Source organism: Chroicocephalus ridibundus, chromosome 8 (assembly GCF_963924245.1).
Source record: "Chroicocephalus ridibundus chromosome 8, bChrRid1.1, whole genome shotgun sequence".
NCBI classification, from domain to species: Eukaryota; Metazoa; Chordata; class Aves; order Charadriiformes; family Laridae; genus Chroicocephalus; species Chroicocephalus ridibundus.
Genome location: NC_086291.1, coordinates 5213851 through 5239096, shown reverse-complemented (window position 1 = coordinate 5239096; position 25246 = coordinate 5213851). Strand labels below are relative to the sequence as shown.

At 43.1% G+C, this 25246-nt stretch overlaps 1 protein-coding gene across 11 annotated transcripts in view; it reads right to left on the bottom strand.

The window, feature by feature from the left end:
• The window catches only part of DAB1 (DAB adaptor protein 1), a 478733-nt gene that overhangs the window by 169121 nt on the left and 284366 nt on the right, over window positions 1–25246 (bottom strand). For 2 of the 11 annotated variants that reach the window (XM_063343438.1, XM_063343444.1), the window contains exon 1: window positions 170–329. The exons of 3 other annotated variants lie outside the window; for them this stretch is intronic. Coding sequence is in view for 4 of the 8 variants with exons in the window: in XM_063343445.1 (XP_063199515.1) it covers window positions 170–254 (85 nt within the window). In the remaining 4 variants the exon portion in view is untranslated. Of the gene's footprint in view, window positions 1–169; window positions 368–25246 lie in introns of those variants that run through there. 6 more of the 11 variants (XM_063343445.1, XM_063343447.1, XM_063343449.1 and 3 more) reach the window with 6 other exon arrangements.

Below are 25246 nucleotides of genomic sequence, written 5' to 3'. Positions count from 1 at the left end.
AGGGGGGCAAAAAAACCCCCAAACTTCCTCTGGAGAGAGCTGCCCTCCCCTGCCTCCTGCGGGGAGAGGGGCTTCCCCCGGGGCGCAGCCGCCCGCTCCCCCCCTCCCGGCGATCGGCCCCCCCCCCCTCCCCCGGCCGCCGAAAGGAGAAGGGAGCCGGCGCCCTCACCTGCCCCAGCGAGCCCTCTCCTCCTGGCATTCCTCTGCTCCCCATCGTGGGCGCAGCAGCTGCTGTTATTCCTTAGGATACACATGGCTCGTCCATGCTGGGAGAGCCGCCTTCCCGCGTTGCCTGCCCTCTCCGGCCCCCGCCAGCGCGGCGCTGAGGCCAGAGGGAGGGGAAAGGGGGAGGTGTGTGGCGGAGGGAAGCTGCTGATGAGGGGTCGGTCTCCTCCTCCTCCTCCTCCTCCTCCTCTGCCAGGGCTGGGGGTCTCGGTGCCGTTGGTGCAGCTGGGCAGGGAGAAGGGGGACGGGAGGGGGGGGGGGGGGGGGGGGGCGACGGCGCGCCCGCTCGCCCCCAACCTGTCACTCGCCTCGGCGGTAGCCCCAGTCTGAGGGAGCGGCTGGCGGCCCCGCCGCCGAACTCGCCTCAGCGCCGCCCGGCTCCCGCATCCAGCGGTGTCGGGAAAAACGGGCTTGCCCGGGGGTGGGGGGGGGCGGTCGGTGGGTTAGGCAGGGCGTCCCGCCGGCCCCTGCCCACGCGTGAAACCCGGCCACGGCGCCGCGAACGCGGTCGCGTCTCCCCCCGCTCCCGTCCCCCGCAGCCGCGGGGCTCCGTTCCCGCACAGAGCGGCCGCGGCCGGGCTGACACCCCCCCACCACCACCACCCCGACCCGCTCGGGGGCTGGTGGCCCACGGCCCGTGTGGCACACACCGGGGATGGGGGGGGGGGATACACGGGGGGCCCCGCCGTCACACCGTTACCAGCGTGGTGTTTTTCTCATGGCTTCTCGCAGTCACCCATGAAAATTTAATGAGGCATTTAGGGCTGTTACCTTCAGAGTCAATGGAGGAAGCATATTTAGCCTAATGCACTTGCTGCCGAGCCAATAGGTCTATTGCAGGCAGATCAGAAGTCATGGAGAGACTCGCCTTTCAACACAAAATTCACGACCCATTAAACTTATTCTGTGATAACAGCTTCTTTACAAACGGAGCCCCATAGAAAACAGAGGCTGTCATGCACTTCCTGAAAGGATTTACATACACAAGAGAAGTCCATTCGCGAGGTTATTGCTATTTCACTGGTATTATCTCCAATCAAGGCATAAAAGCAGCTCTGCTCTAGCTAACTGAGGTAAATGACTAAAAGAAAAGCTTTTTGCAGGCTCCAGGCAGATCTGATTCACTTCCCGGGTCTGAGTGGCAGCGTCTCCTTTGGCTGACAGAGAAGAGGGTTCAAACCATTACCGAGTATCTGATCTGATCAGAAATTACGAGCGAGACGTTATGCCGGGCACGCAAATATCTAACTGCTGATGTGCACTCTTCGAGATGACAGTCAAGGAGTGATCACCAAGATGCTCACAAGGTAGAAAGATGTCTACAGGTTATTTCCCCTCCAGCTGACAGGCAGGAGATCTGAACCAATGTGGCAACATGCCTAACAGGGCAGGGAGTGCCCATCCAAGAGCAGAGGGAAAGGCTGAGCAAACAGATTGACTTAAAGGGCGCGCAGAGATCCAATAACATTCTCAAATATTTTCAGCTTCATCTTCCTCTGTTCTTCTTTTCATAGCACATTAGGTACTAAGCATAAAGTCATCTAACAACCTTTACGATGTAACAAAAATGCACTTCAAAAGTCATAACCACATTTATGGAAGCAGTTGGTGGAATGGAGACTTTCACTACAGACCTGTTCCTTCAATTCCATTTATTGCAGAAATGAACGGCAGGATTATCAATTGAACCAAATTATTCTAATGTGGATTAAAAAAATCAAATCCTAGTAGTAAACTTAACTGCAGCAGTATTTCCTATTGGTGAGAACTTTGCCATCTCAGGAAGACAAAGAACTTAAGAAAAAATAAAGTAAGAGAAGTCAGCTTTCCATTCGGAAAGGATAGACAGCATCCTCTAGATGAGTTGTGGCTATGCTCGTCTAGAAGTATTAAGTCCAATAAAACATTGCTGATCCTCAGTTCCCAAAAGGCGTATATTTTTGTTGGGGAAAGAGTAAATAAAAAACTGCTCTACACTCTTGCCCATTACACTATAAAATGAAATTGCATTTACCATGTCGCCAGCCTCACTGAGGTCCTGCACTTTACAAGAAGGGTGCTGGCTGTTGACTAAGAAGAAGAGGGACTTTGAGTAAGTGTCAACTTCATTCCCGTTTCTGAAATTTATGGATGCAAGTCACACTTGCTAACAATATTTTTTAAATATAAAAGACTGTACGAGCTCACAGCTTGTAATATGAATGCAAATGAACTTGTAATTATACTATGCAATTTTCTACTTTTAAAAAAAACTATGAAAATAGAACAGACCTGAAGAGCAGTATGAACTGCGGTTCTTCATTGTGTTCCTTCATTATGCAAGAGTTGCCATAAGCAATCTGCTCTGTTTTAATGTAAAATATTTTTTAGGCTATTACTTTGCAACACAAATTCTCACGTGAGAACGTATATATGGCCACGGTTCCTCCTCTCTAGTGAAAAACACGACCAAGACGCAAAGGGGCAGGAAATGTGGGGTGACGATCGGCATAGCCTTCTTTTGTCTTTACCTGTAAAGCTTATTTAAACTCAACATTGCTATATTCTCCTTTCTGGTGATGTACCGTACCATCACAGATTAAGTGATAAGCCATTAAGAGTTATATATTACGAACTTTAGGCCAAAGATGGCACTTCCACCACCCACCGACCAGCTGGAGGAGCTGCAGGTAGGAACCCAAAAAAGTAGTTCTCTAAACTGTTTTTCCAATGTGTCGAATAGTCACCTCTGCAGCACTGAGTCCCTTAGTCCTTGCTAAAAGAGCTGAAGGGAAAGTAGCATCATCTTTGTAGTTCTTAATTAGATTTGAGCTAACAGGACAATGACCATAACCATTTAAGTGTTCTGGTACACGTTTATTGAGAGGGATGAATTCAATGTTACAACCAAGAGCACTGCATACGTTCTTGAAAGAATTGCCTCAAAATAACATTAAAATATCCGCTACTGATACCTTCACACCTGGATTTTAAGTAATTTGTTATACTACTCCATTTACAATAAGAACTGCAGTTGCTAGCAAACCGCTGTAAGAAGTACCCCACCGAGCAAAAAAGCTTACCTGGAAATAAGAGATAATTCGCAGAATAATTATTGAAAGTGAATTCACTGATAATTCACAGTCAAGTTTTCCGACTCCCTAAGAAAAGGGTACCCAAAAAACTTCCCGCTTTCACCTCATAGGCAAGTTAATCAGCATCAGCTCACCCTGGTTAGGCAAACAAGCTGAGCATGGGCCTGGTTTCCTTTCAGAGCAGATCCAAATGAGGACCCTTTGCTGAAAGACGTATCTCCAGAGCCTCCACTCCTAAAATCTCCTCTGGTGATGCAAATTTTTAGCATTCTATTGGCCAAGGAGAAGAAAGTTTTCTTTTATTGAATCCACTGGGGTTTGTCCAGCTGCAAGCCTGTGTGTTTCTCACATGAAATGCTAAGATAGCACCCACTCCGTAAAACTAGTAACATCTTGCATAAGTGGTAAATCACTAGGCCATAAAACCTGTAAGGTTATTATCAGCGCAAATGTGTAGCATCCATTAGTATTAATGAGAACTGGACATTCTCTGGGATGGAATATAGGTCCTCTTTTCATTAAACTAATTCATACCTCAAGCTGTGGTGATCACAAACGGCAACCAAACAATGTTACAGAGAAATTTTGAGAGATGTTCGAGAAGAAGCTTTAGAAGGAGCTTTAGGTGGTGCTTTCAAAGAATCTAGAAGTGAGACACTTGTTACGCTGAATTCAAGGGTGATTTCTGGAGTGGGTATTCAAATATTTGAAAAGAGAATCAGACGTTATTTCTGCTATTAACATCTTACTAAAATACAGAACAATGCTCAGACCAATTGAGCTCTCAAAATGTCAGCTTCCTCACAAAACCACTCTTCCCATTTACTGATCTCTATTGTAGCCCACAGCAGGATCATCTTGATCACTCTGGAGATACTCTACGTGAATAGTTCCTCACACAATAGTGGCTTCAGTTTAATAAGTTCCTCTAAGGCAATTAGATACTGACTGAAAATAATACCTGCTGCATTATTAGTAGCTATGGTAGCCCATCTCTTACCATTGTAGCCACACAGTTAGCTCCTTAGCCATTCAGCAGAATTAATCACGATTTACATTCATCCTCTGTTCTCTCAAAGGGGAAGAAACCCAGTGCTCTCATTTCACTAAAGATCTATTATGGTTATTTTCTTACCTACTTATACCTACTCAGTTGATATGTGACTGAACAGAGTATCTTCCTGAACACTACTCTTGCTTGTCAAAAAGATCTATATAGAAAAATTGTGATGATCCTTCATGGAAAATGGGAAGCCCCTCTTATCTTCTGGCCGTGGCACATGAGGAAGAGGTTATGATAATTCTCAACCACACAGTGCAATCTGGTGAAACATGTATTATCCTGGAAAGTCAAGTACATCTATTAAAAGCCAGCACATGGAAATACTAACAATGAAATTAAGTCTTGAAAGTTCCAGAGACTCATCACTGGTTGCTGAAGATGGAGCTCCTACTGTTCTACGGCTTGGTCACAGAAGGAACTCTTCCTTTCATGGATCTCAGCAAAGACTGCACGATCTTGTAGTCAGACATGCAAAAAGGATTCAGGAGCTTGGTTCAAATCCCAGCTCTGTCACTGACTGGTTGTGTGACCTTGGATGAGTCAACCTGTCCTTTTTTTATATCCATCTCTACCACACCTGTTTCACCGGCCCACTATGAGACTTTCTCCACTAATATTTGGAAAGACCACAGAGACATGGAAGGACGTACCTAAACACTAACCACTGTTACACACGTGACCATTCATTCCATTTTGAGTCACAGGAGGAAAAACAGAAAGAAAGATCTTATTGTGTCTCTTAGCTCCTGTTATTCTCCGTCGCATATTCAAAACACTACTGAACTAATGAAATCTCTTTCCTCAACTGCAAACGAACAGCTCCAACATACATTCTACGACTGCCCCTCTAAAATCAATCTTCAAGTAGATGACAGCAAGTAGATGCCCCTCTTGCCAAATAACGGAATTTGTGAAAGCACTGGAGATTATGAACCACATTATTTCCCAGATGCCCAGGAAAGAGCCTGTGATTCTTCAAGTACAGCCATCAACTTCTTCACAAATCCAAACTGCTTCATATTTCAAATCCTTTTTGGCAAGGTGCATTTCCCTTCACAGCCAATTAACTGCAAACTAATTTAGAGTGGGTTTGCTTTTGCAAACATAAGTGTCAGGTTCCAACAGAGAACGTGTTGCTAAGAGCATGATATATGCACGCATTCCGAGTTCCATTGTTCTCTCATCCCCCCCAGACATCACTGATGATCCACATAGAGAAATCTCTGAATTTAATAAGCTCCTTTCTAGGAAAAGTTCACTGATGAAGAAAATTTTCAGCATCCCTTATATACTGGAAGCCCACATGTTCTGTATTACTTTGGAAAGTGCTCACAGTAGTTTAAATACACGTAAACTGACAACAAAGGATATCTACTATGAAAAATGTACATTTACTGTAGAAAAATCTATCATCTACCCATGGAAAATATAGATCTGCTCTACGGAGAATTTTGAAATTTGGCTTTATTCTGAGTTACCCAGTAAAAGGGGTTTTGGAGATTTTGTTTTGTACTCTGCTTCTCCACGCAGAAAGCTTATTGCAGCTTGTTCTTAAGATGTAGTCTACTTTAACAAGCAGTCAACACATTTAAGCTCTCCGATCTGGACAACACTGCAACTTCTTTTTACTAAGTATATATTTATCTTCATTATTTCTTCATTTTCAGATGTAAGCTTTACAATCAAGAGCTTCAGATTCAGAGGTTCCTAAAGATCCTGGCTGTTGTCCTATTCTGTGATTTTGACAGCAAAAGATCCACTTGCCATTGTAAAAATCATTTTTGTTAAAAAGAGACAGACAAACATGATATTTAGGACTTCATTCCCCTCAATTTCTGCCAAAATAACAGGTATTCAGAAGACAGCAATTGTGTGCAGTGAATGTCCTCAACGAGTAAGGTTGTTTTTCATTTCCTCTTGTGTCACATTACATTTTCCTCTTTATATTTTCCTTTAAATATTTAGACAGAGCAGAGAGTTTTAAACGTGTCATTGACACAAATAAATGTTTAAGCAGTCATTCTACCTTGGGTTCAGCTCTTGTCAGATCTGATAAGTTAAATATCACTGGATCTGGTCAGTAATTGGACGGAAGACCTCTGAGGAAAACTCAAGTGCTGAAGTAAGTGGCACTAGTTATTCAATAGGTGTTTTTCTTAACCTCAGACTCATCCTGAAAAACGCCCTCAGCATGGTATTACGAGCACTAGCTGAACAAGGCATTTTCAAGTCAGATTTAATGCGTTATTTCTGTTAGGCACTAGAAAAGGTTCCCAACGCTTTTCTTTGAAACTTGCTTTAGCCCACTTTCAAGTCAGTTGAGCCCACTGCTGTGCAAAACGATCTTTGAAAGTATGAAATCAATTTTTAATCATTTTCCTTTTAATAATACTACATTTTAAGAATCTACTGTTTAAATAGTAACTTCTACATTTCTTTGCCTTTACTGTCTACGTTTCCGAGCTTTCCTTTTACCCTCTCGTTATGTTTCCGAGTGCTCAGCCTCTCAGTCTAGCTCATGGGTACCAAAGCACAGATGTTTCCTTTTGCCATTTCAGACCCAACCTCAGTGTTTACAAGCCCAGATACAATCCCTCTTTAACAGACGCTGATTATTGACTGTTTTGCCACCGCTCCTTCGTGATGGACCTGACACTGACGGGACCATCCCCAAAGCTCGTCCACCCTTCAGGTTGTGGAGTACCTTGTGGCCAAGGACCGAGGAATTACATGAGGATGCTTCACTTGCTTATGAACTCACGACTTCCACGTATGTGGCTCAACAGTAAACAACTGCAAGGGCTAACACCTCCAGTTCAAATACAAGATCTCTGCCCTTCTGGGACCCCTACAACACAGCATGAAGTTAAAGTACGAGTAGAACTAGCTCCTGGGATGCCAAGCACCCTGGAGCTCCCAATCCCCAGGCCCTCTGCACAGTGAAGGTTCGCCCAAGTCTGGAACCCTCAGCTCTAGGCAGCATGCCAGAGTTCATCCGCACATATTTGCCTAAGTTGATATTTCTGTAGTACGTTTCAAAACTTGACAAATCATTACTTTCTGACGTTTGGCATTCATATTTTTTTCTCTGTAAGCTTTCCAGGCAGAAATGTAAATTGCAAGTGCCACCATAGCAACTCAGTGCAATAATATAAATCTTCAAATAACAATTTAAATGAAGGATGTTTGAAGTATTTTTATTTTGTAATAAATTTGTAGGTGTCAACTAAATCAGGGCTTCATTTCTAAAGGGGTTTTGCTGTTTATCTAAAAAGACAATCCTTCACTTGAAAGAGATTATGACATTAGCCTGAGACAAAACACAGAGGTTTAACAAAACATCTCAAATGCATACCATTTATTTATATTAGAAAACTGCTCAATGGTACAGTTGAGTTCCTAAATGTCTATGTAACTTTTTCTTCCTGTCTTTCTTATTCATATTTAGTCAGAAGTTATGACAGAACCAAGACAGAACCTAAACAGGCCAGTTTTGGAGTCCTCATCCGCTGCCACAAAAACAGGCTAATTTCAAAGACGGTTAACAAAAGGGATTTTTAACAGAGTGATGGTTGTCACATGCTTAAGGCTGAGTTTGAGATTATGCAGCATATACATAGATGAGATGACAGTTTTTCAGATACGGGGTTCCTCTGGCTAAGGTGGTGTTTCTCCAAATCAGGATAACACTCAAGAAACTAGAGAATACAATGGCACCCCTTCAACGCAATATGAGGGCCAAGTTCCAGTTTCTGATGCTTAGCACACACTACTGCAACTTTTGGAAGACCTACTTTCACGTATATTGTGCATCAAAGACTGAATCTGTATGCCAACCTCTAGCAAAGCTGACAAAAACAGCAGCAGCAGTAGCCAAAGAAGTTACATGGAATCAAGGTTACGTACAGAATAAAAAGAAATCCAAGTTATTGTTAAACTGAATAACCCATTCCTTTCTGATTCCTTCATTCCCCATCAACATCTGCCTAAGTGTATCTCCCTTTACAATGAAGTTTGTTTCCTCAACATAAAAATAAATTTCAACAAGAACACCAAGATGTTTGTCAGCTTTCAGAGCAGGGAAAAATCCACGTTGTTTGAAAAACAAGGCTTTTGAACATGCAAGCATGTTCACTCTGGGCTTTAAATACACCACAGACATGACCTTTAGTGAGGAACAGAAGACAAATTTGATTAAATGGATAACGGATTACAAAAACACCATAGCATTCAACTGAATAGTTACTTTCTGTTGAAATATAAGTGCTTGGGACTGACAAATGCCAATAAATAATACAGCACGGGAGTGGGTGGTAAGCAAGACTAGATCCATCTGGCCTGCTGATGAGGAAGACAGAACACTGTAAAACTCATGGCTACAGGAGTGTGAGCAGGAACACATATGCAAGGGGTCATACCGGATGAGAAAATGGATGCGTCCAGCTTCCTCAGCCTCATGCCCTGACGTTAACTTCAGATCTGCCGCAATGCATGTTCCAGTCCTGCACGTCACTGTCTACATTTGTGCTTGGTATGTAATCTCCCATGAAGACACGAGCATGACTTGGATTGGAGAAAGTAGAGTTCACGGGAAAGTCTGCTGAAATTAAACACTACCTGTAAACGAAACTAGAAGTTGCTAACGTTTGTATCCAGGTAGCCATAAATCCACCTTCCCACTTTTCCTATTCGATTAACACCTTCCTTTTCTAATCCACGAGGGATTAGTCTGCCTGACATACCTACTCACTGCTTTGCCTCTAACATAGTCTGGAAATGGAATCCGTCTCTCTATAGAACACTAATTTGCAACACCTTCAGAACATGATTTTGCATTGAGCAAAACTGAAGCATGGGTTTTGTATGTGTTTTGATGAGCCATCAACTATTTTAGATACTATTCAAGCTCACCAGCAGATTTTAAAATGAAACAAAATCTACCTCTCATTACACGCGCAACAGGATATAACAGATGTCACAGAGAAACCAAGTAATAGCAGTTTTCATGGTTGAATTCAACAATTACCTCTGTGCTCCACTCTGTGGACTCTGCCTTAGAGTCCAATAAGCATGAAAGAGACACCTACCCCAGGAGTCCAGTGTAAACTTCTATAAACAAAGTCTAGCAAGGCACAAGACAGAAAAGCATCCAAACACACATCTTTCACTCTAAAACCCACCCAAGACTTAGGCTGTATCTAATCTTGAATACACTACGTCCTGCTGGAGCAAAGAAGGATGTACACTGTTGGAGAAAGAAAAAAACTGATGTCTCTTTTGGGAAGAACAAAGAGTACCGTGCCTGTGTTTACAGTATAATTTCACTGTCATCAGTAACATTTGCTGGCAGGAATGGTGTCCTGTTGGTAATTCCATCACTGACCACTTGCAGCTAGTGTGAACACACTGGAAACCCCCTCTTACAAAACAACGGCATTTGGCAGCTCCTTCCAAAACCCTCTCTAGATGAAAAGCCCAATGAAGACACTTTTCTTCGGCTCATTGCACAGGAGTTGTACACGGTTTTTCTGTCCCTGTGCAATTTTCTCCTGCAATGTGTACTCAAGGTTAAAATGCTGTCCTTTCTCCTCGGTGATATCTGTCACCGAACTATCAAAGCACACGCGTTAGAGAGCTTGCCAAGTGGATAGTCAAGCGATGCAAAGATAGGCCTTTGATGCACATTGTGACCTTAGTGCATTCCCTTTAAACATCTAAAAAATGAGAAGGAAAAGAGCCTCTTCTCTTTTCCATTTGTAGGGAGGGGGGAATTAAGTGGCTCTTTGGGTGCAGCAGCCTTTACATTTATTGCAATTATTATAGCCCCTACAGGCTTCAGCTGAGACCAGAATCCCTTTACGATGAGCAGTGTAAGACATAAAGCAAGAGAAAGGCCTTATCTCAAAAACGCATAAGCTAAACACAGCTAAAAAGGCTGGTAAGAAAACATCCTCGTCTCTGTTTCCATAATAAGGAAAGGCGGTATAGAACATAAGTGAGGGGGCATAACTCGGTTGACACCTTCACTTCAGAACCACGCGTCTGTGACACAGACATCGTCTTCCAGGGGCTGCAGCTCTTTCATGCTGTGCGTAGCCTTTGAAGAGACCTTGTAGACCAGTAAATCAACATTTACAAAGCTAATTGCACACACAGACCTTTCTGGCAGTTTGTTAGTTTCTCTGTATTTGCCCCAAAATAAGGAAAGAGAAGAAAACCACAAGCTTTGGACAGTAGGAAGCCTTCAGGCCATGTATCTGTCACGACCTCTTGACTCCTCTCTTTCCCCTGGTCTGCATCTCCAGCTGAGAATGTCCATTTGACTGTCTATTCACCTGGCCTAGTGTTTGAATACTCATTGTGATTTAAACATTGCCACACAAAAGAGCGTTAAAGCTCAAACATGACTTAGAGCACGGTTTAACAACGATCATGTGGGAACTATCTCATTTTAGTTAAAAGGGAGTAGGATTAAATGCAATTAAGAGCTCCCAATGATGTAATAAAGACAACTTAAGAAAAAAAAAAAATCAAGGCAAGTGGGCAAGAAGGAATCACCTTTCTGTCTAGAAACAGTGAAATAATGACGGTCTGATTGTTCTTAGGGTCACTAAGGCCAAAATGTGGAAAATGACCTTCATTAAGTCATACTTTGTACTTTTGCTAGGGGACTGTTGCATCTGCTCCTTTCAATTTGGCTTGTTTGAGTAACAAAGCTCCCAGCGATCATCTAAACCTCATTTGAAGCACCTGTGAACAATTCATTATATTAATATAACAGCAGGGGAGGAGTACAGATACTAATAAATAGGTTGTTGAGCAGCTTTTGCTGCCAAGGTTGCTTTACCCAGCAAGGTCCCCTCCACCCAAAAGCTGGGGCTCTGCACTGAGACCCGCCATTACCACAGCCTGTCAGAACACACATCTGGGGTAGAAAAGCACGTAAATTAATTTTTCCTTTCAAAACAGTTGATAAACTGGTGTCTAATACTTCGGAGAGACTCCAGCATGATTTGAAACAGTTTGTTCTCAGTTAACACGGAACAAATGTTCTCCAGCTAAAGGTGGCTAGGAAAGGCATTTGGTAACGATTTGTACCAGCTGGGCTTCTCATTACTTTGAATAGATTTGTGTAAATCAGCACATAAAAATAAGCAAGTGGTCAATGCCTTTAATTACACTGGGATGTAGTGTGGTAACAGCAAATATCTGAACTTTCGCATTATTCCTCACATTCTGCAGTTTCAGAAAATAGATTTTTTTTTTTTTTTTTAACAGAAAGAAGAGCAGCAAAAAGATTTTGCTGTTAACATCTATTTAGTCTGGTTTCATTTAGTCACATTTTGCAAATGTCAGTGAAAAGCAAAGGTCAGCTGGTAAAAAGCAGTATGCTATGGATCCCTACAATTACAGAATGCAGAGTAGCAGGGGTTATAGAAAAGGCTTCGGAGGAAAACATTTCTGCAGTATTGGATATACATGTGGTAAAATACTGCTCATGGACCAGTGTATCTATCGCCTTAAAACAGTAGGAAAAAGAAAAGATATTGTTTATGTTACTATACCTCAAGATCTTTTTCCAAAGAAACAGAGGAGAATGTCACGTATTCAATTCATTGCCTCTTTTTTTCAATACACGGGCAGCTTTGAAACAGCCTTGTTTTTGACAACCAGTTTCCAGGCCAGAGCATCCTAGTTGTGCTCTCGCTGCAGTGAATTTTTCTTCCACTGCACAAAGGGTCCATAGGAAATTATAAACAAAGTCCCCATAGAAGATGTAGGCTGTATCCCTCACCCTACAGAGGACCCTGGGAAAATATGGTAGGGCCTAACTTTTAAAAGTGTTTAACGTTACCTAAATCACTACGAATTAAGTACCTAAAAATCTTTATAGCTATCTCTCGTATGGTCTTCTGTCTCTATTAAATATTCTGCTGGATATGGGAGTATTTCCAGCCACCTCGAGACACACCATAAGCTTTGAGGAGGTAGTGTTGGTAAAGCACACCGAGAAACTTGAAAGGAATGTGCAGTTAATAATTATAAAGTATCTTGCCCTTACAGATTTGGTTGAAAGTTTGTTACTATTATTATTCTGGAAGGCACGCAAAATCCACACAGAAGGGTCTCCAGACAGTTGAACCGGAATAGGCACTGCCCCATTTTCATCCCTTTATATAAAGAATAGAAAATTAAAGAAGGAAAGATATTACATGTATCAACAGCCAGGAGGGATAACATTTTAAACGCAGACGTTAATACGATCGATATGATTTTATATCCATATAACAGAGTAAACAACATCACTCTCATAACACCACAACCTCACATTTTCTACGCCACCACAGATGCAGATCAAAGATGATTTCTTTCAGCCAATTTTCTCTTTATAAGACAACCTTTTTATTCTGTAAATACATTTGTTGGTTTCTCAACGTTCAATTAAACATGTACAGAAAAGCTGTACGGATATCCAATTCACATTTCTGACTTTCGATGAATTATTTTAAACTTCAAAGTCATAAAGTAACCAAAATCTATTATTATTTCTTTGCTGGAATTGAGCTAGCAAAAATGGGTAACTGTCACACTGCTTGTGGTGTATCAAATATAAACAAATATTTGCGCATGCACCATGACATCCTCTCCAGCAACAGGAAATTGAAGAATAGACAAAACTGCTTTTATGAAAAAATAAGAACATTTTTATCACGTTTGTGTAAGGGACGAGCGTTTGAAACTTGTCTTGGAGCCCAAAAGAATTACACGACACAAGCAGGTTGAGGGATTTTCAGTAATTGTGCCTTTCTCATCTATCTTCTGCATAGATAGCTGTGAAATAAATACTGCGTGTGAGCAAGTATAAAAATGTACTTGAGGTACTTCTGTTAGATAGAATCTCATCCCCTTGAAATTGCCTTTCACGTGAAAGATGCCCATTGACAACCAGCACTTTAACTAGTTGGGAATATATATAGTCAGCTACCACTCAGCCTTAAACTGTTATCTGATTTGTCCCATAAAGCAAAATATATGAGGTACATGATACAGCATGGGGATAATGTACAATAAACATAACTTACACTGCAGGAAAATGAGTTCCCGCTGGATCATCTCACAACAGAACCAACCCTGTAAGAATCCGCCCAATCTGACCAAACTGTTTGCTTGTTTATATTACTTTATCCCAGGAGGATAATTAAAACCGGTCCTTTTGGTAAGATAGTTCTGTGATAGCTTTTAAATTACTTATTCTAGTGAAGCCTGCCAAAACTTCTTTTTCCCCCCTTTTTGAAAATACACTGTGCGTTACTTGCAGCAGTGGCAAAAAGTACAATCATACTATTCTTTTCTCAGCCTTTCCCTCTGAATCTTTCCAGAACACGCAATCACCGTTGTCTTTTTAGGTTTCTCCTCAGGACAAGAGATGCTTATGGCTCATAAAGAATGGAATGTATTTAAAAGACTTTCAAAAATCATGATAAAAGCTATCAAGACTTCTGAATAATAGCTCCCTACATGTGTGTACATTTTAACAGGGATTATTAATTTATGTCTCCATTAAAAGATCAAGGGAAAAAGGATTTCTTTACAGGACTTTTTACAATAGTTATTTATTTTCTCTTAATGAATGCAGACTCTGTGTCAAGTCTTATCCATAGTGCTGGAGTTATGTAATTTTGTACATATTAATCATCACTTCAGATGTTCTATATCCCTTTAAAGGCGTAAGTATTTGGAAAGGAAGTCTTCACACAGCTTGGCATTCTCAAATAATTGCTATAAACTCAAAGGCAGAGGTTCTGGGGTAACTTTCTTCACCTAAGCACGTGCTTTCAAAACGTTTGCATTGAGGAGTTCTGAACATGTAACCCACACACTATGACATAGTACAGAAGTTGTGGCTTCAAGACCCAATTGTCCTATTAGATACTAAATAAAAATAGGTCAGGAGGAACCTGTGTCCGAAATTTTGTCTATTGTCATTGACCATCTCCCTCTGGAGATCTTGTTTTGTGGGGTTTTTTTTATTATTTCTTAATTAGATTCCAAACACTTTCTACAAAATCAGAAAAGCCTGGCTCTGAGCTGGTTCCTAGTAACAGTACGTTCTAAATGTATATTAACTCAATGTTTTCATTTCAAACCGAATGCAAATTAAATTAATCTTTAAGCAGAAATAGTAATGGTCATGTTCCTCAGCGCTTGTCTCATGCAAAATTTGTTCACAGCTTAAAAAGCCATTTTTTAAACTTAAACAAAACTGCTTATTGACTTCAGAACAAGCCCTGTTGTCTTGTGTTATTCCAGACTGGTGCTTCGTGGAGGGACGTCATGAAGACAGTTTTATCATTTTCCAGTCAGTGCTCTTGCTACAAGCTTACGAAAAGTCTTGCAAGCTGTTGGAAATAACATTATACCTTGCTGGTGTTACTATCGGCCGCTTCACTACTGCCTGGGAGCCTACTTCGAGGTATTCACGGACACATTTCTTCATTTCCTTGACTTAGTTAAAAAGCTTGTTATAACCACAACGTTTGTTTTCCTAATAAGGAACTCTAGGGTGACTAGTTTTTGCAATTAATTCCTTCTCAAGCTACAGCATTTGCCAGCGTGGTCCAGAAAACAGTGGAGTAGGGAGTCGCACCGCTTGCAATCTCTTCCCATTTGACCAGTGACCCCTCAAGTCCCCAGGGAGGACAACTGGGGAGGTGTCCCTGATCCCCAGGGGACTCCCTGGCTTCCCAGGCCTGGAAAAGGGCAATCAGTGCCAATTGCTCATTAACCTTCTTCACCATTGGAAATCTATTGGCGTGCCTGTTTACGAAAACATCTTTGTGAGAGCGGAGCCGGGGAAATGGAGGTGTGGGGTGTGGTGGGAAGGGTCACACGTCTTCATCAGCAAGCAACAAAAGGAAACGTAAGGAGGGGTGGCATTACAGGATTTTAGTTTCCATTAGCATCGCAAAAATAACGTATTCAGCGTAGAAATAACATATTTTCCACAGGACCTATTTACCTCTGAGACCGGAGTCTCTTCCTCCCGACATTTAAATTATGGCGAAATATCTCCCAGGGTTTATCTTTGATTTTAAGCGATTAGCTGTTTGCTGTTTAGGACACCTCTGAACCATTTTAGCCAGTACTGCTTATAAGGGTTTGCTGTGGCACCTGATACCCGGTATCAGCTCTGTGGGGAGAACACAGAAGCGACCGGTTATTCTCAGAGGTTTTCCTATGTCTTGAGTCCTTAAAAATAATGTTAACTGTAGAGCTTAAATCAGCACTGTTCCTCCTAACACAGCAGCCCAAGGCTGCCAGAGGCATTACCATTGCTCTATTGAAGCTTGCTGTGAGGTGGAAATACTACCCCGGAGTTCATGACTTTGTAGCTGTAAGAAAAGATCTAACCATCAGATCTTATTATACCATCTTATGCACAACTATGATTGTGCATAAGAAAGGGAAAATCCAATGCAGGACTCGGGGGACCAAGAAATCCCAGAAAAGTTATTCGTGGTGGAAAAAAAATAATACTCCAAAACGCAAAATCCAAACAGGTGGAAGGAGCAGGTTTAACTTTTCAGCTGTGTAGTACTGACACCCCCACTGAAAACGGGAGGATGTACATCCTTATGATCCTTGTGTGACTGACACACTAATGAGCAAATTTCCCTCAGGCTTGCCCTGCCTACTAGTTTTTAACTGTTCACAATAAGCAGCACAACCTAGTTCATTAAAAACATTGCATTTGTGGGAGGTTGGGTAGAAATCCGTTTACCTAAAACATTTCTGCAACGATTTTAGAGATACAGGATGAATTTTCTGATCAAAATCCATGAAAGAGACCGAGATAAAAGAAATCCAGGTTTAAGTTCATGCCCTCCCTAATTCAGGTCCAAGTATTCAGTCTCTCGTTCCCCTCCCCTTTAGCTCAATGAATATTTATTCTTACAAAGTGGATGGGCTTTAAACAGAAGAGATCAAAAGCAACGGAACAAATCCGCAGGCCCGTGGCCGCGTCCCCTTCCACACGGGCTGTAGGAGGACAGCTGAAAACCCCTGCTCCCAGTTAGGTGCCCACCAGGCTTCCCTGGGGGTGCTTCTCCCCACCCACGCCACCATCTCACGGGCCTTCCCAGGGCTGCGAATGGAAAAGAGCTGCTGATTCCTGGTCGTTACGCAGGCTGCGCATCGCTTTTTGTGCTGTTATTAATAAACATTTCCATTTTTAGAGCTGCACGTCTCCACTTGACGTTCACCTCCCCATGCTACCAGCCTTTGCAGGAACCTTTAAAGTATTCACCAGCCTTCCCCTTCATGACGGGCTCGTTGAAGGGAGACACCATTAATGTTTCAGTGGTGCTCGTCGCGCGCAGGATAGCAACGCAAATATTAGCTCAGTTTATTTTTATGTTAGCTTTGTGCACGGAGTGGTAGTGTTGCCGGCAAAGCGATCAGGCAGGATTTCACACGTAATTACAGCCTGAGAATGAAGTTTGATGACTTGCAGAAAATACCATGAGATTGATCTACTACTGAAGAAGTAAGGCCTGACTCCAACGACTATTAGGGATGAAACTAAGCATTCGCTTTCCAGGACACATTTTATTTCATTTTAACACGAGACCTATGAGTGACACTATAAACACTGCATTTGTTAAAATATTAATACAAATATCTGTGCACAAGGAAGAAATAATTGCGTGGTGGTTTTATCTTCTGACAGAGGAAAAAAGCCAATTTAAAAAAATATATTAATTATTTCCCTCAGACGGGCCTTGTAGGTTAGCTACAAAGAACTCATAGGTCACATAAAAGTGCAATGATAAAAAATGCAGGTGCTGTGAAACATTTATAAAGTGAAAGTATGAGGGAGGATGTAGTTTAGAATCTGAAATGACATTTTGGCATGGAAAAGATCTCCCACGGGGCAGTTTTGAAACTTCCAGAAATTCTTAAAATGACATCTTTCAAAATGAACAATCATCAAACGCGCTGAAGTCGTTACCTCAAAGTGCTTCACTGATAAGTCGGGCTGGGAATACGCTAAAAATAAGGCTGCCCGGTTTTACAGCTTGCGGGCCGGCAGGCGCATCGTGCCAGGAGCTGCGGCCCACGGGGGTAATGCCCACACCGTCCGCCGTTACAGCTTGTAGTAACTCAGGTTTATTTTGACAGACCAGACGGAGCACGATGGGGAAACGCATCCGTAGAGGCGAGTGAAAGGCACGTCTGCACCGTGCAGAGGGACACAGCGGCCAGAGCTCCGGCCAGGCGCTGACACGAGCCACCACAAGCCATCCAGAGGTGAGGTCTGACCCAAAACGGCTCCGAGGAGGTGACAATACTTAGTGGCACATCTGCCCTGCGACTGCCGGGGCAGCAAACACTTGTTTTATGTGGTTAGTGGCACAAACGGCATTCTCAAAAGGCTGAGCTTGTATTATCGAGCCTGTTTAGTTTAGAGAGGATACGAGAGGGCAGGAAATGAATGATACAACACAGGCATATAGCCATTAATTTAATAATTTCTGTGGAATTCAGAAAAAAAATATGTTAAAAGGCAATTCCTTTTTTGTGCAATGCGTAATTAACCCATGGACCCCTTTTCCCCAGCCCTTGCTAAACATTAAAGCAGAGTAGGATAATATGGATTTGCTACTGGTCTTAGGTTTGCTATGGTTCTTTTCTTTCCTAAAAATGGAAAACCTGAGCTGCTAACCATAAGCTGACAGGAGCCTGGCACTTACAGGTATGGTATTTCACAGTAAGTTTCTTCCATCTGAATTAGAGTTACTAGCCATTGACAAAAACTGAATAAAAGAACAAACGTCCCATTGCTTTCACCCACCATTGATCCGCCTTTAAATGCAAGGATGCTTTTGCATTAATTTCCTGAACTACTACAGATACAAGCAGAAGTTTGCCTTCTGCCCTCAAACGAGAGATTTACTGAAAGTAAGACCATTCAACGCAGACTGGAGCAATGCTTTGCACAAAATCTACTACTAGAAACTTGTAGAAACACTTCTGTCACCTTCGCCTTGACTACGCGATTCTGAGAGAAGCTGAGTGACGTTGCTGCACGCACGTCGGTCCTTTCTCCATCACCCAGCGGTGCCGTCCATGCCCGTCTGCTGGCACAGCTCCACATTGGATCACCCACTTCTTCCATTTGGCTCTGCTACAGGAATCTGGGTTAATTTAAACATACGTAAGTAGCAGAGTGCTTTTCCTCCTATGTGCGCTTCCATAAATCCAGGTTAGTAAACAACTCTACGTGCATTCCCTCGCTCTTTGGTCTCCCACACAGCAACTAGGAAAAGGAAACAAAACCTCACGATAACGCTTGGAATAGTCTCTTGTCCACAGAGAAGCCAAAAGACAGAAGGGAAATACAGGGTCAGGCCGGACCCAGAGCTGCAGCTCTCACACTGCATTAGAACCCACACCTTCGGGAACGTCTTTCCCGCACAATTTCAGTTCAGCCCTGTTCCATGCCGCCACTCGATACAGCTTTTTCATTTCTTGGTTGCAGGCTGGCTACGGCAGGAGAGGCCGTGAGGGCTGTTCATGCAGCAAGCAGCTATGCAGGAGTACTTCATCTGCCTGGCCGCCGCGTAATCCACACTGTAGTTACCGCACGCCATTCAAAACCCTCTCTGAAGAGAGAGATTGCTCATTTCTTTATAGACTGTTCCAGGCACTCGGCATTATGGAATACAAGCCTTCCACAAGTGTTTATTAACCTCCATAGAAGAGAACACGTTATCTCATTTTGTAGACAAGAAGCCAATAAAAAGGTTGATTTAGGCATTCAAAATCAGTGACTAGCTCTTAAGCGTGTATTCCAAAGCACAAAGGGCTAGAATCTCCAAAAAAAAGGTCACAAATATTTTAGGGTACTTCTTACTACAAAAACAAACAAAATCTTTCCCCCTCCTTCACCTCCTTTTCAAAAGCCATACTGCGTTCCATGAAAATTTTTCCCGCTCCCCAAAGTCAGCTGGAGGCAGGCACTCACCACCGATCCATCAGTCGAGCAGTTAAAAGACAGGATATACAAAGATCTTACTTTCAGTTGCTCCTATCATTGGAGCTAGAGAGGAAAAATCCACTTCACCAATTGCACAATGGCAGGACCAGGGCGCACGCATCCCAGCGAGTAAATGTTTTCCTCGCGATTATAGAATCCAGCTTTGCACCGCTACGGAAACTTAACACAGAGAATCGGTGCCCATGCAATAACTTAATTCTGAGGGACTAAATTCAGCAACCAGAGCAAATGATGACTTTATGAGGTACTATCCCAGATATTCGTGTGCTTTTAGTACACCCTGATGGGTATTTGTTCAGCTGGTGAAATAGTGGCATAGCTTCACAGAAGTCAATGAAGCTCTAACAGTCCAGCTAAAGAAGATGTAAAGAGCTGTATATGTATTTCCCTCGTTCTTTCTTTCTTTCGTAACTACAGCATTAATGTTGGTTCCAGAAATTCGACCCTGGAACAGGGACTGCGAAAACGATAGCAACGCAAGCTGCCCCTTTTTCCCCATCAACCTATCCGTCTATAAACTGCATGATTTTGCCTTAAGCAAATAGTAAGAGTGGGACTTTGTTCATTTTCTCTGTGTTCTTAACTACGGATGGAAAATATTTGTAATATGCCGCGTATGACAAATTAGCTTCCAGTCCATTGTGGATCTTAGGTAGCTCCGCAGGATTTACGGCGGTGTAAGAGAGAGCAGAAGCTGCCCGAACGCTGTCACGACTGAAATCCTGCTGGCTCAGTAACACAACAAAATGCAGATGAAAGGCTTTGAGCTGTTTCAGCTTGTACAGTTCTACGCGCAAATCACACATAACTAGGTGGACTTAACTTCCCTCTAAAATTCAATGATGGTAATGAATTTTTACATCTTCTCTGCCATTAGTGGCTTGCATGTAATAATCCCAACAATATTATCTCAAATTCCTATGATACTACAATATTAATGGAAATGTAAAACTAAACTGCTGAAACTTAAAACCGATTAATAAAATATCCCGTCAAACAGATTCATTTCACTTCCTAAAGCAAAGAACTTCACTTGATCTCAGAGCATTAGCTATTTGAAATGCTAAAACATTTTTCTTTCAGTTGTAAAAGATTTTTCCACAGGCAAGAACTTGTTTGTCACTACTCACATAGCAGCCTTTCCACAAAAACAAGAATCCTGCTCTGTATCCTTGCTTAGGCGCTGGAGTGTCTAACAACACTAGTTAGAGACTATTCCAGCGAGTTAATTGGGTTTCGGAAATGGTTTGGAAAGAGTCGCTCTCTCCGGTTTTCTCCTCTGTTTGGGGAAATACGACTTGCCAGTCAAAATTAGGATCTCTGTTAGGATGGGCAGCATGAGCAGACCTTCACTCCCACCTGCTTAGACAGTCTGGAGATGAGGCTAAAAAAGCTAAATTGAGAAGAGTTCCACAGTAAAGCCCCAGCTGTGAAATTGCTCGGTTTTGAATATCCGAGTTCAATCTAAATTTGTGCCGACCTTATCGCAGGTGACTTGCCATGGAGATCCGTATCTCAGTTTAACAGAAAAGGCAATTTGGAGCCGTAAAGCAACCCAGCACATCCTCACGACTGCCAGAAAAATAAAAACGTACTTTTCCTGCCGCTTCTCTGGTTTCAACCAAGTTGAGCACTCGGTAGCCTCCCTGGGGACCCCAACACAAAGGGAATTCCCAAAACACGGGGAAGTGTGATCCCAGGTCAGGCGTGTTCATGCTGGATGCCAGTTGGGACCAGCGCACCCCTCTTCTATACACCCAGCTGTGTTGCAAACTGCTGAGGAGGATGCAGAGCAGTGGAAATTAGCATGGCAGTGACAGACATCCCACCTCATCTTTCAGTCAGGAGAAGCGCGATTCACAAATGAGAGAGCAGAAGAAAGCGAGCTTGGGGCGTAGATGCTGCGAACGCACCCCACTGAACTTCGCTCGTTCGATTAATCCCACTGAAATCACAGCTCTGCACATATGTAAATACTTGCAAAATAGCAACCCTCGTTTGTGCAAGTGGAGCGAAGGGATACGGCTTACAACTCTAACACAGCACTGCCACCCATGGAACAGATGGCTCCTTACAGGAGATGCAGTCACACTACCCGGACTCAAATAAAGCTCTGGACCAGAAGCCTCCAGCTTTCGTAGCGTGGTGCAACGAGCGGAGATGAGCTCCGTTCCTCAGTCATCTGCCATCGTGAAACTCTAGATGAGCAGGTTTGACTTTCTCCAGGTCACTTGAGGGTCACAGCACCACTCATGAGAAGTGGGCCTCACCTGGCTACCTTTGGCCAGTGAGATGCATTTTGGTCTCCTGGGCTTTAAAACAAGTCAGAGAAAGAACCGTTCACACCTCCATAAAGCACAGCTTTCATTTAAAGACATCTGACATAAAACTACTGGCAGGAGGTTCTTTGCTTTCACCAGAAGCTTCTTTGTTTTATAAGCTCCATTATAATGGCACCGTTAAACGGTTTAATGATTTAAATAGCACTCTTGATTTAAGCCAGATGTTTTCACTCTGCACCAAGTACCAGACCTATAGGCTACTAACACCAACATGAGAAATCCTCTCTGAAATCTTTGAAGGCTGCTAGTACTCAATTTAGTATTTTTATATTAGCCAGAAATTCCTCTGGAAATATTCAAGACTTTCACAATATTAAAAAATAACCCACTTACTAAGTTCTAAATAATATTTATTTTAGCTAACGGCAGTATTTTAAAAATCCTAGGTTCCATAAGCCTATTAACTTCTAATACTACCAAGTTCAGCTGCAGAAAAAAAAAAAAAAGCCTCCTCTTGCCGCTTATTGACACTGGATGCCATCTAAATGGCTAAAATGCAACACTGTTCCTAGGATTATTACTGCGTGCGAGAAAGATATTTAAGAAGGGACTCATAGAAGCCGCACTCACAGAGCAAGCAGCGAGCAGCACGCAGCTAAGCCGTACTGGCAAACGCCTCTTCTCGTTTCATTGTATTTATAGGTCAGCTAGCTTTATTTTGAAGCACAAGAGATTTACTAGGAAAATTCATTACTGCCACTTGCTCTGATTTTCTTTCTCAATATAATTAAGCCTTGCTAATTGTCTATCATGATTAAAATCATGTCAATAACAACCTTGTTTCCCCATTTGGCTGGGCTCCAGACTCTTCAGAGCTCTTGTTTAAGGGCAATTCTTCCTGTAGCAGTTGTGAAAGGTCTTTTACCAAACACGCAAGGTGAGCTGTTGGCCTCTTTGCCAATAAATTCATAGAAGTCAGGATTCTACCTGTGGGTTTTCCGAGGGAAAGAAGATAGTCAAAAAGAAAAGATGTGACCAACAACTGTATTTTAAGTAAAAAGTGAGATTCACTGAAGATTCAGAATTCATTCTTGCAGGTCAGAAAAATGACCTCAAACTGTAGACAAAGATACGGAGGTGTTGAAATGAGTGATTACTTCGGGGCTGTATTATCCTCCCAGCAATACAAAGCCGATGTAAGGCACGGAAATTCAACCAGAACACAGCAAGGGGAGAAAAGGGGAGAGAAAAGAGGGTGGGTGGGGGAGAAAAAAGAAAGAAAGAAAGAATCAGTGCTGCTGTTTTAGCCCGACGCGAGGGGACCCAGAGAGGGCCCTGGCAGGGGGAGCAGGAGACAGCTGAGAGGCCAAAGCCATCCTTGGCTTCTTCCTTCACTTCACTGCCTTCCCCTTAGGAACTTCCCTTGATGAGCAGCGACAGAGCTTGGCTTTTAGCACCGTTCATCAGCAAATTTCTGACAAAACAGATTTTCAGGGGAAAATATTGATTTATTGACACTGAGATGTTTTAACCTTCAATGCTCTTGTTTCCCAGTGGCTCATTTGCTGGTTTCCTCCGGAATCAGGACTTCCACCGCCCACGGCCTTGGGCAGTCCTACCTGGCACATACGTCCCTCTGCGCAGGGGACAGCGATGCAGGGGTACCTAACGCAAGACCAGGGGCCCCAAGGCTTCGGGCCTCTGTGCTTCCCAGTAAGGGAGAAAGAGATAGAAGAAACACTGCAGGTCCCACAATCTGCTTTAATGATTTTTTAAAATGCTGCCTCCACATAGAAACTCAAGCAACCTTCAAGTGGGTGCTTATCACGGAATCACGGAATCTTCAGAGTTGGAAGGGACCTCTAGAGATCATCTAGTCCAACTCCCCTGCTAGAGCAGGATTGCCTAAAACACATCCCTCAGGGCTGCATCCAGGCGGGTCTTGAAAATCTCCAGAGAAGGGGACTCCACACCCTCCCTGGGCAGCCTGTTCCAGTGCTCTGTCACCCTCACCGTAAAGAAGTTTTTCCGTGCATTTGAACGGAACTTCCTATGTTCTAGCTTGTGCCCATTGCCCCTTGTCCTGTCGCTGGGAACCATTGAAAAGAGCCTGGCTCCGTCCTCCTTAAACCCACCCTTTAGATACTTGTAAACATTAATCAGGTCCCCCCTCAACCTTCTCTTCTCCAGGCTAAAGAGTCCCGGCTCTTTCAGCCTTTCCTCATAAGGGAGGTGCTCCAGTCCCATAATCATCTTGGTTGCCCTTCGCTGGACTCGCTCCAGTAGTTCCCTGTCCCTCAGGGTTATGAGTGCACATCGCTCGAGCGTCCCAGAGTCCTGATTCCAGATGCAAACTAACCAGATCACTACGTGCCTCACCTTTTGGCAGTACAATACATGTATCTGGACTTCTTTAGCTCATTCACAGTTAACTGTGCACTTCTGCTATGTGACACATTCTGTGCCTCATTTCCCCTTAGGAAAAGAAAAAAAGCCACTGCCTTTCTCTCCACTTCTGTCTAATTTACACCGTAACCTCTTTGGGCCAGGACCTATTTCTTATTACCTGTTAGTACAGTGACTAACACAAAGGTAACCTAATCGCAGACCCTTTTTTAATGCAAATGTAATAGAGAACTGGGCTGTTTGAACAGAAAGGGTAATTTTGGTTCCCCCTCGGTAATGGACTTTTTCTCTGGGAACAGATAATTGGGCTGTTTTGTCATTATTCTTTTTAAGTGAGGTTAAGGTCCTGTTGGCGGTAAAGTGAAATATGTATTGTGGGCTAATCAGCAGTCCATATCAAAATGTGCCGGGGCAGAGCATTTACTGAACTCAAAAGATGGGTTGTCCTAACACAATTAAAGGAGTAATTTGGCTATGTACACACGTAGGTGATTATACTCGGCCGTCTTCCTTTACTGTGGATCACGCAGAGGAGGGTTTGAAGACCAGAATCATGTCCATAACAGTTATGGGTCTAGGCAGAGACCTGCCTCAAGGCACGAGCTACGGTTAGAGCAGTGTAAGTTACTGCCTCGTCCAGAGGAAGCAATCGAAGCGGCAGTGGTACTCATGCTCCTCGTCTACCACAACGTGCAGTAAAACAGACTTCAGCCCAGTGGCAGGTTAAGCTGAGCTGTTTCACCTGGCTTTGCAGAGGACTAGAAGGACACACGCAATCAGTCAGTGCGTCTCGGCTGGGGGCAGTAGCTTTTAAAGCAATGGAAGTGAACTGCTGGCAGCCGGTTATGTTTTCTTGCTCCAGAGTCAACAGGGTCAGCGAAGATGCAACCTGGTAAATCCAGCCCAAGGAACAGCGGATTTGATCCTTCATTCTTACATGCTACTAGTTATCGAAAGGCTGTTTCTCCCTGCACAGGGAAGCATGTTTTTCACAGTGCTGGGGTACAGAACTAAAAAAAAATAATAAAACTCTTCATCAACTTTCTTGTCAAATACATTTCAAATGCAGCAACCTCTATCTTGGTGCTATTTGTTTCAGTCCAAGAGGAAGCCAAGGACTGCCAATCTTCCATCA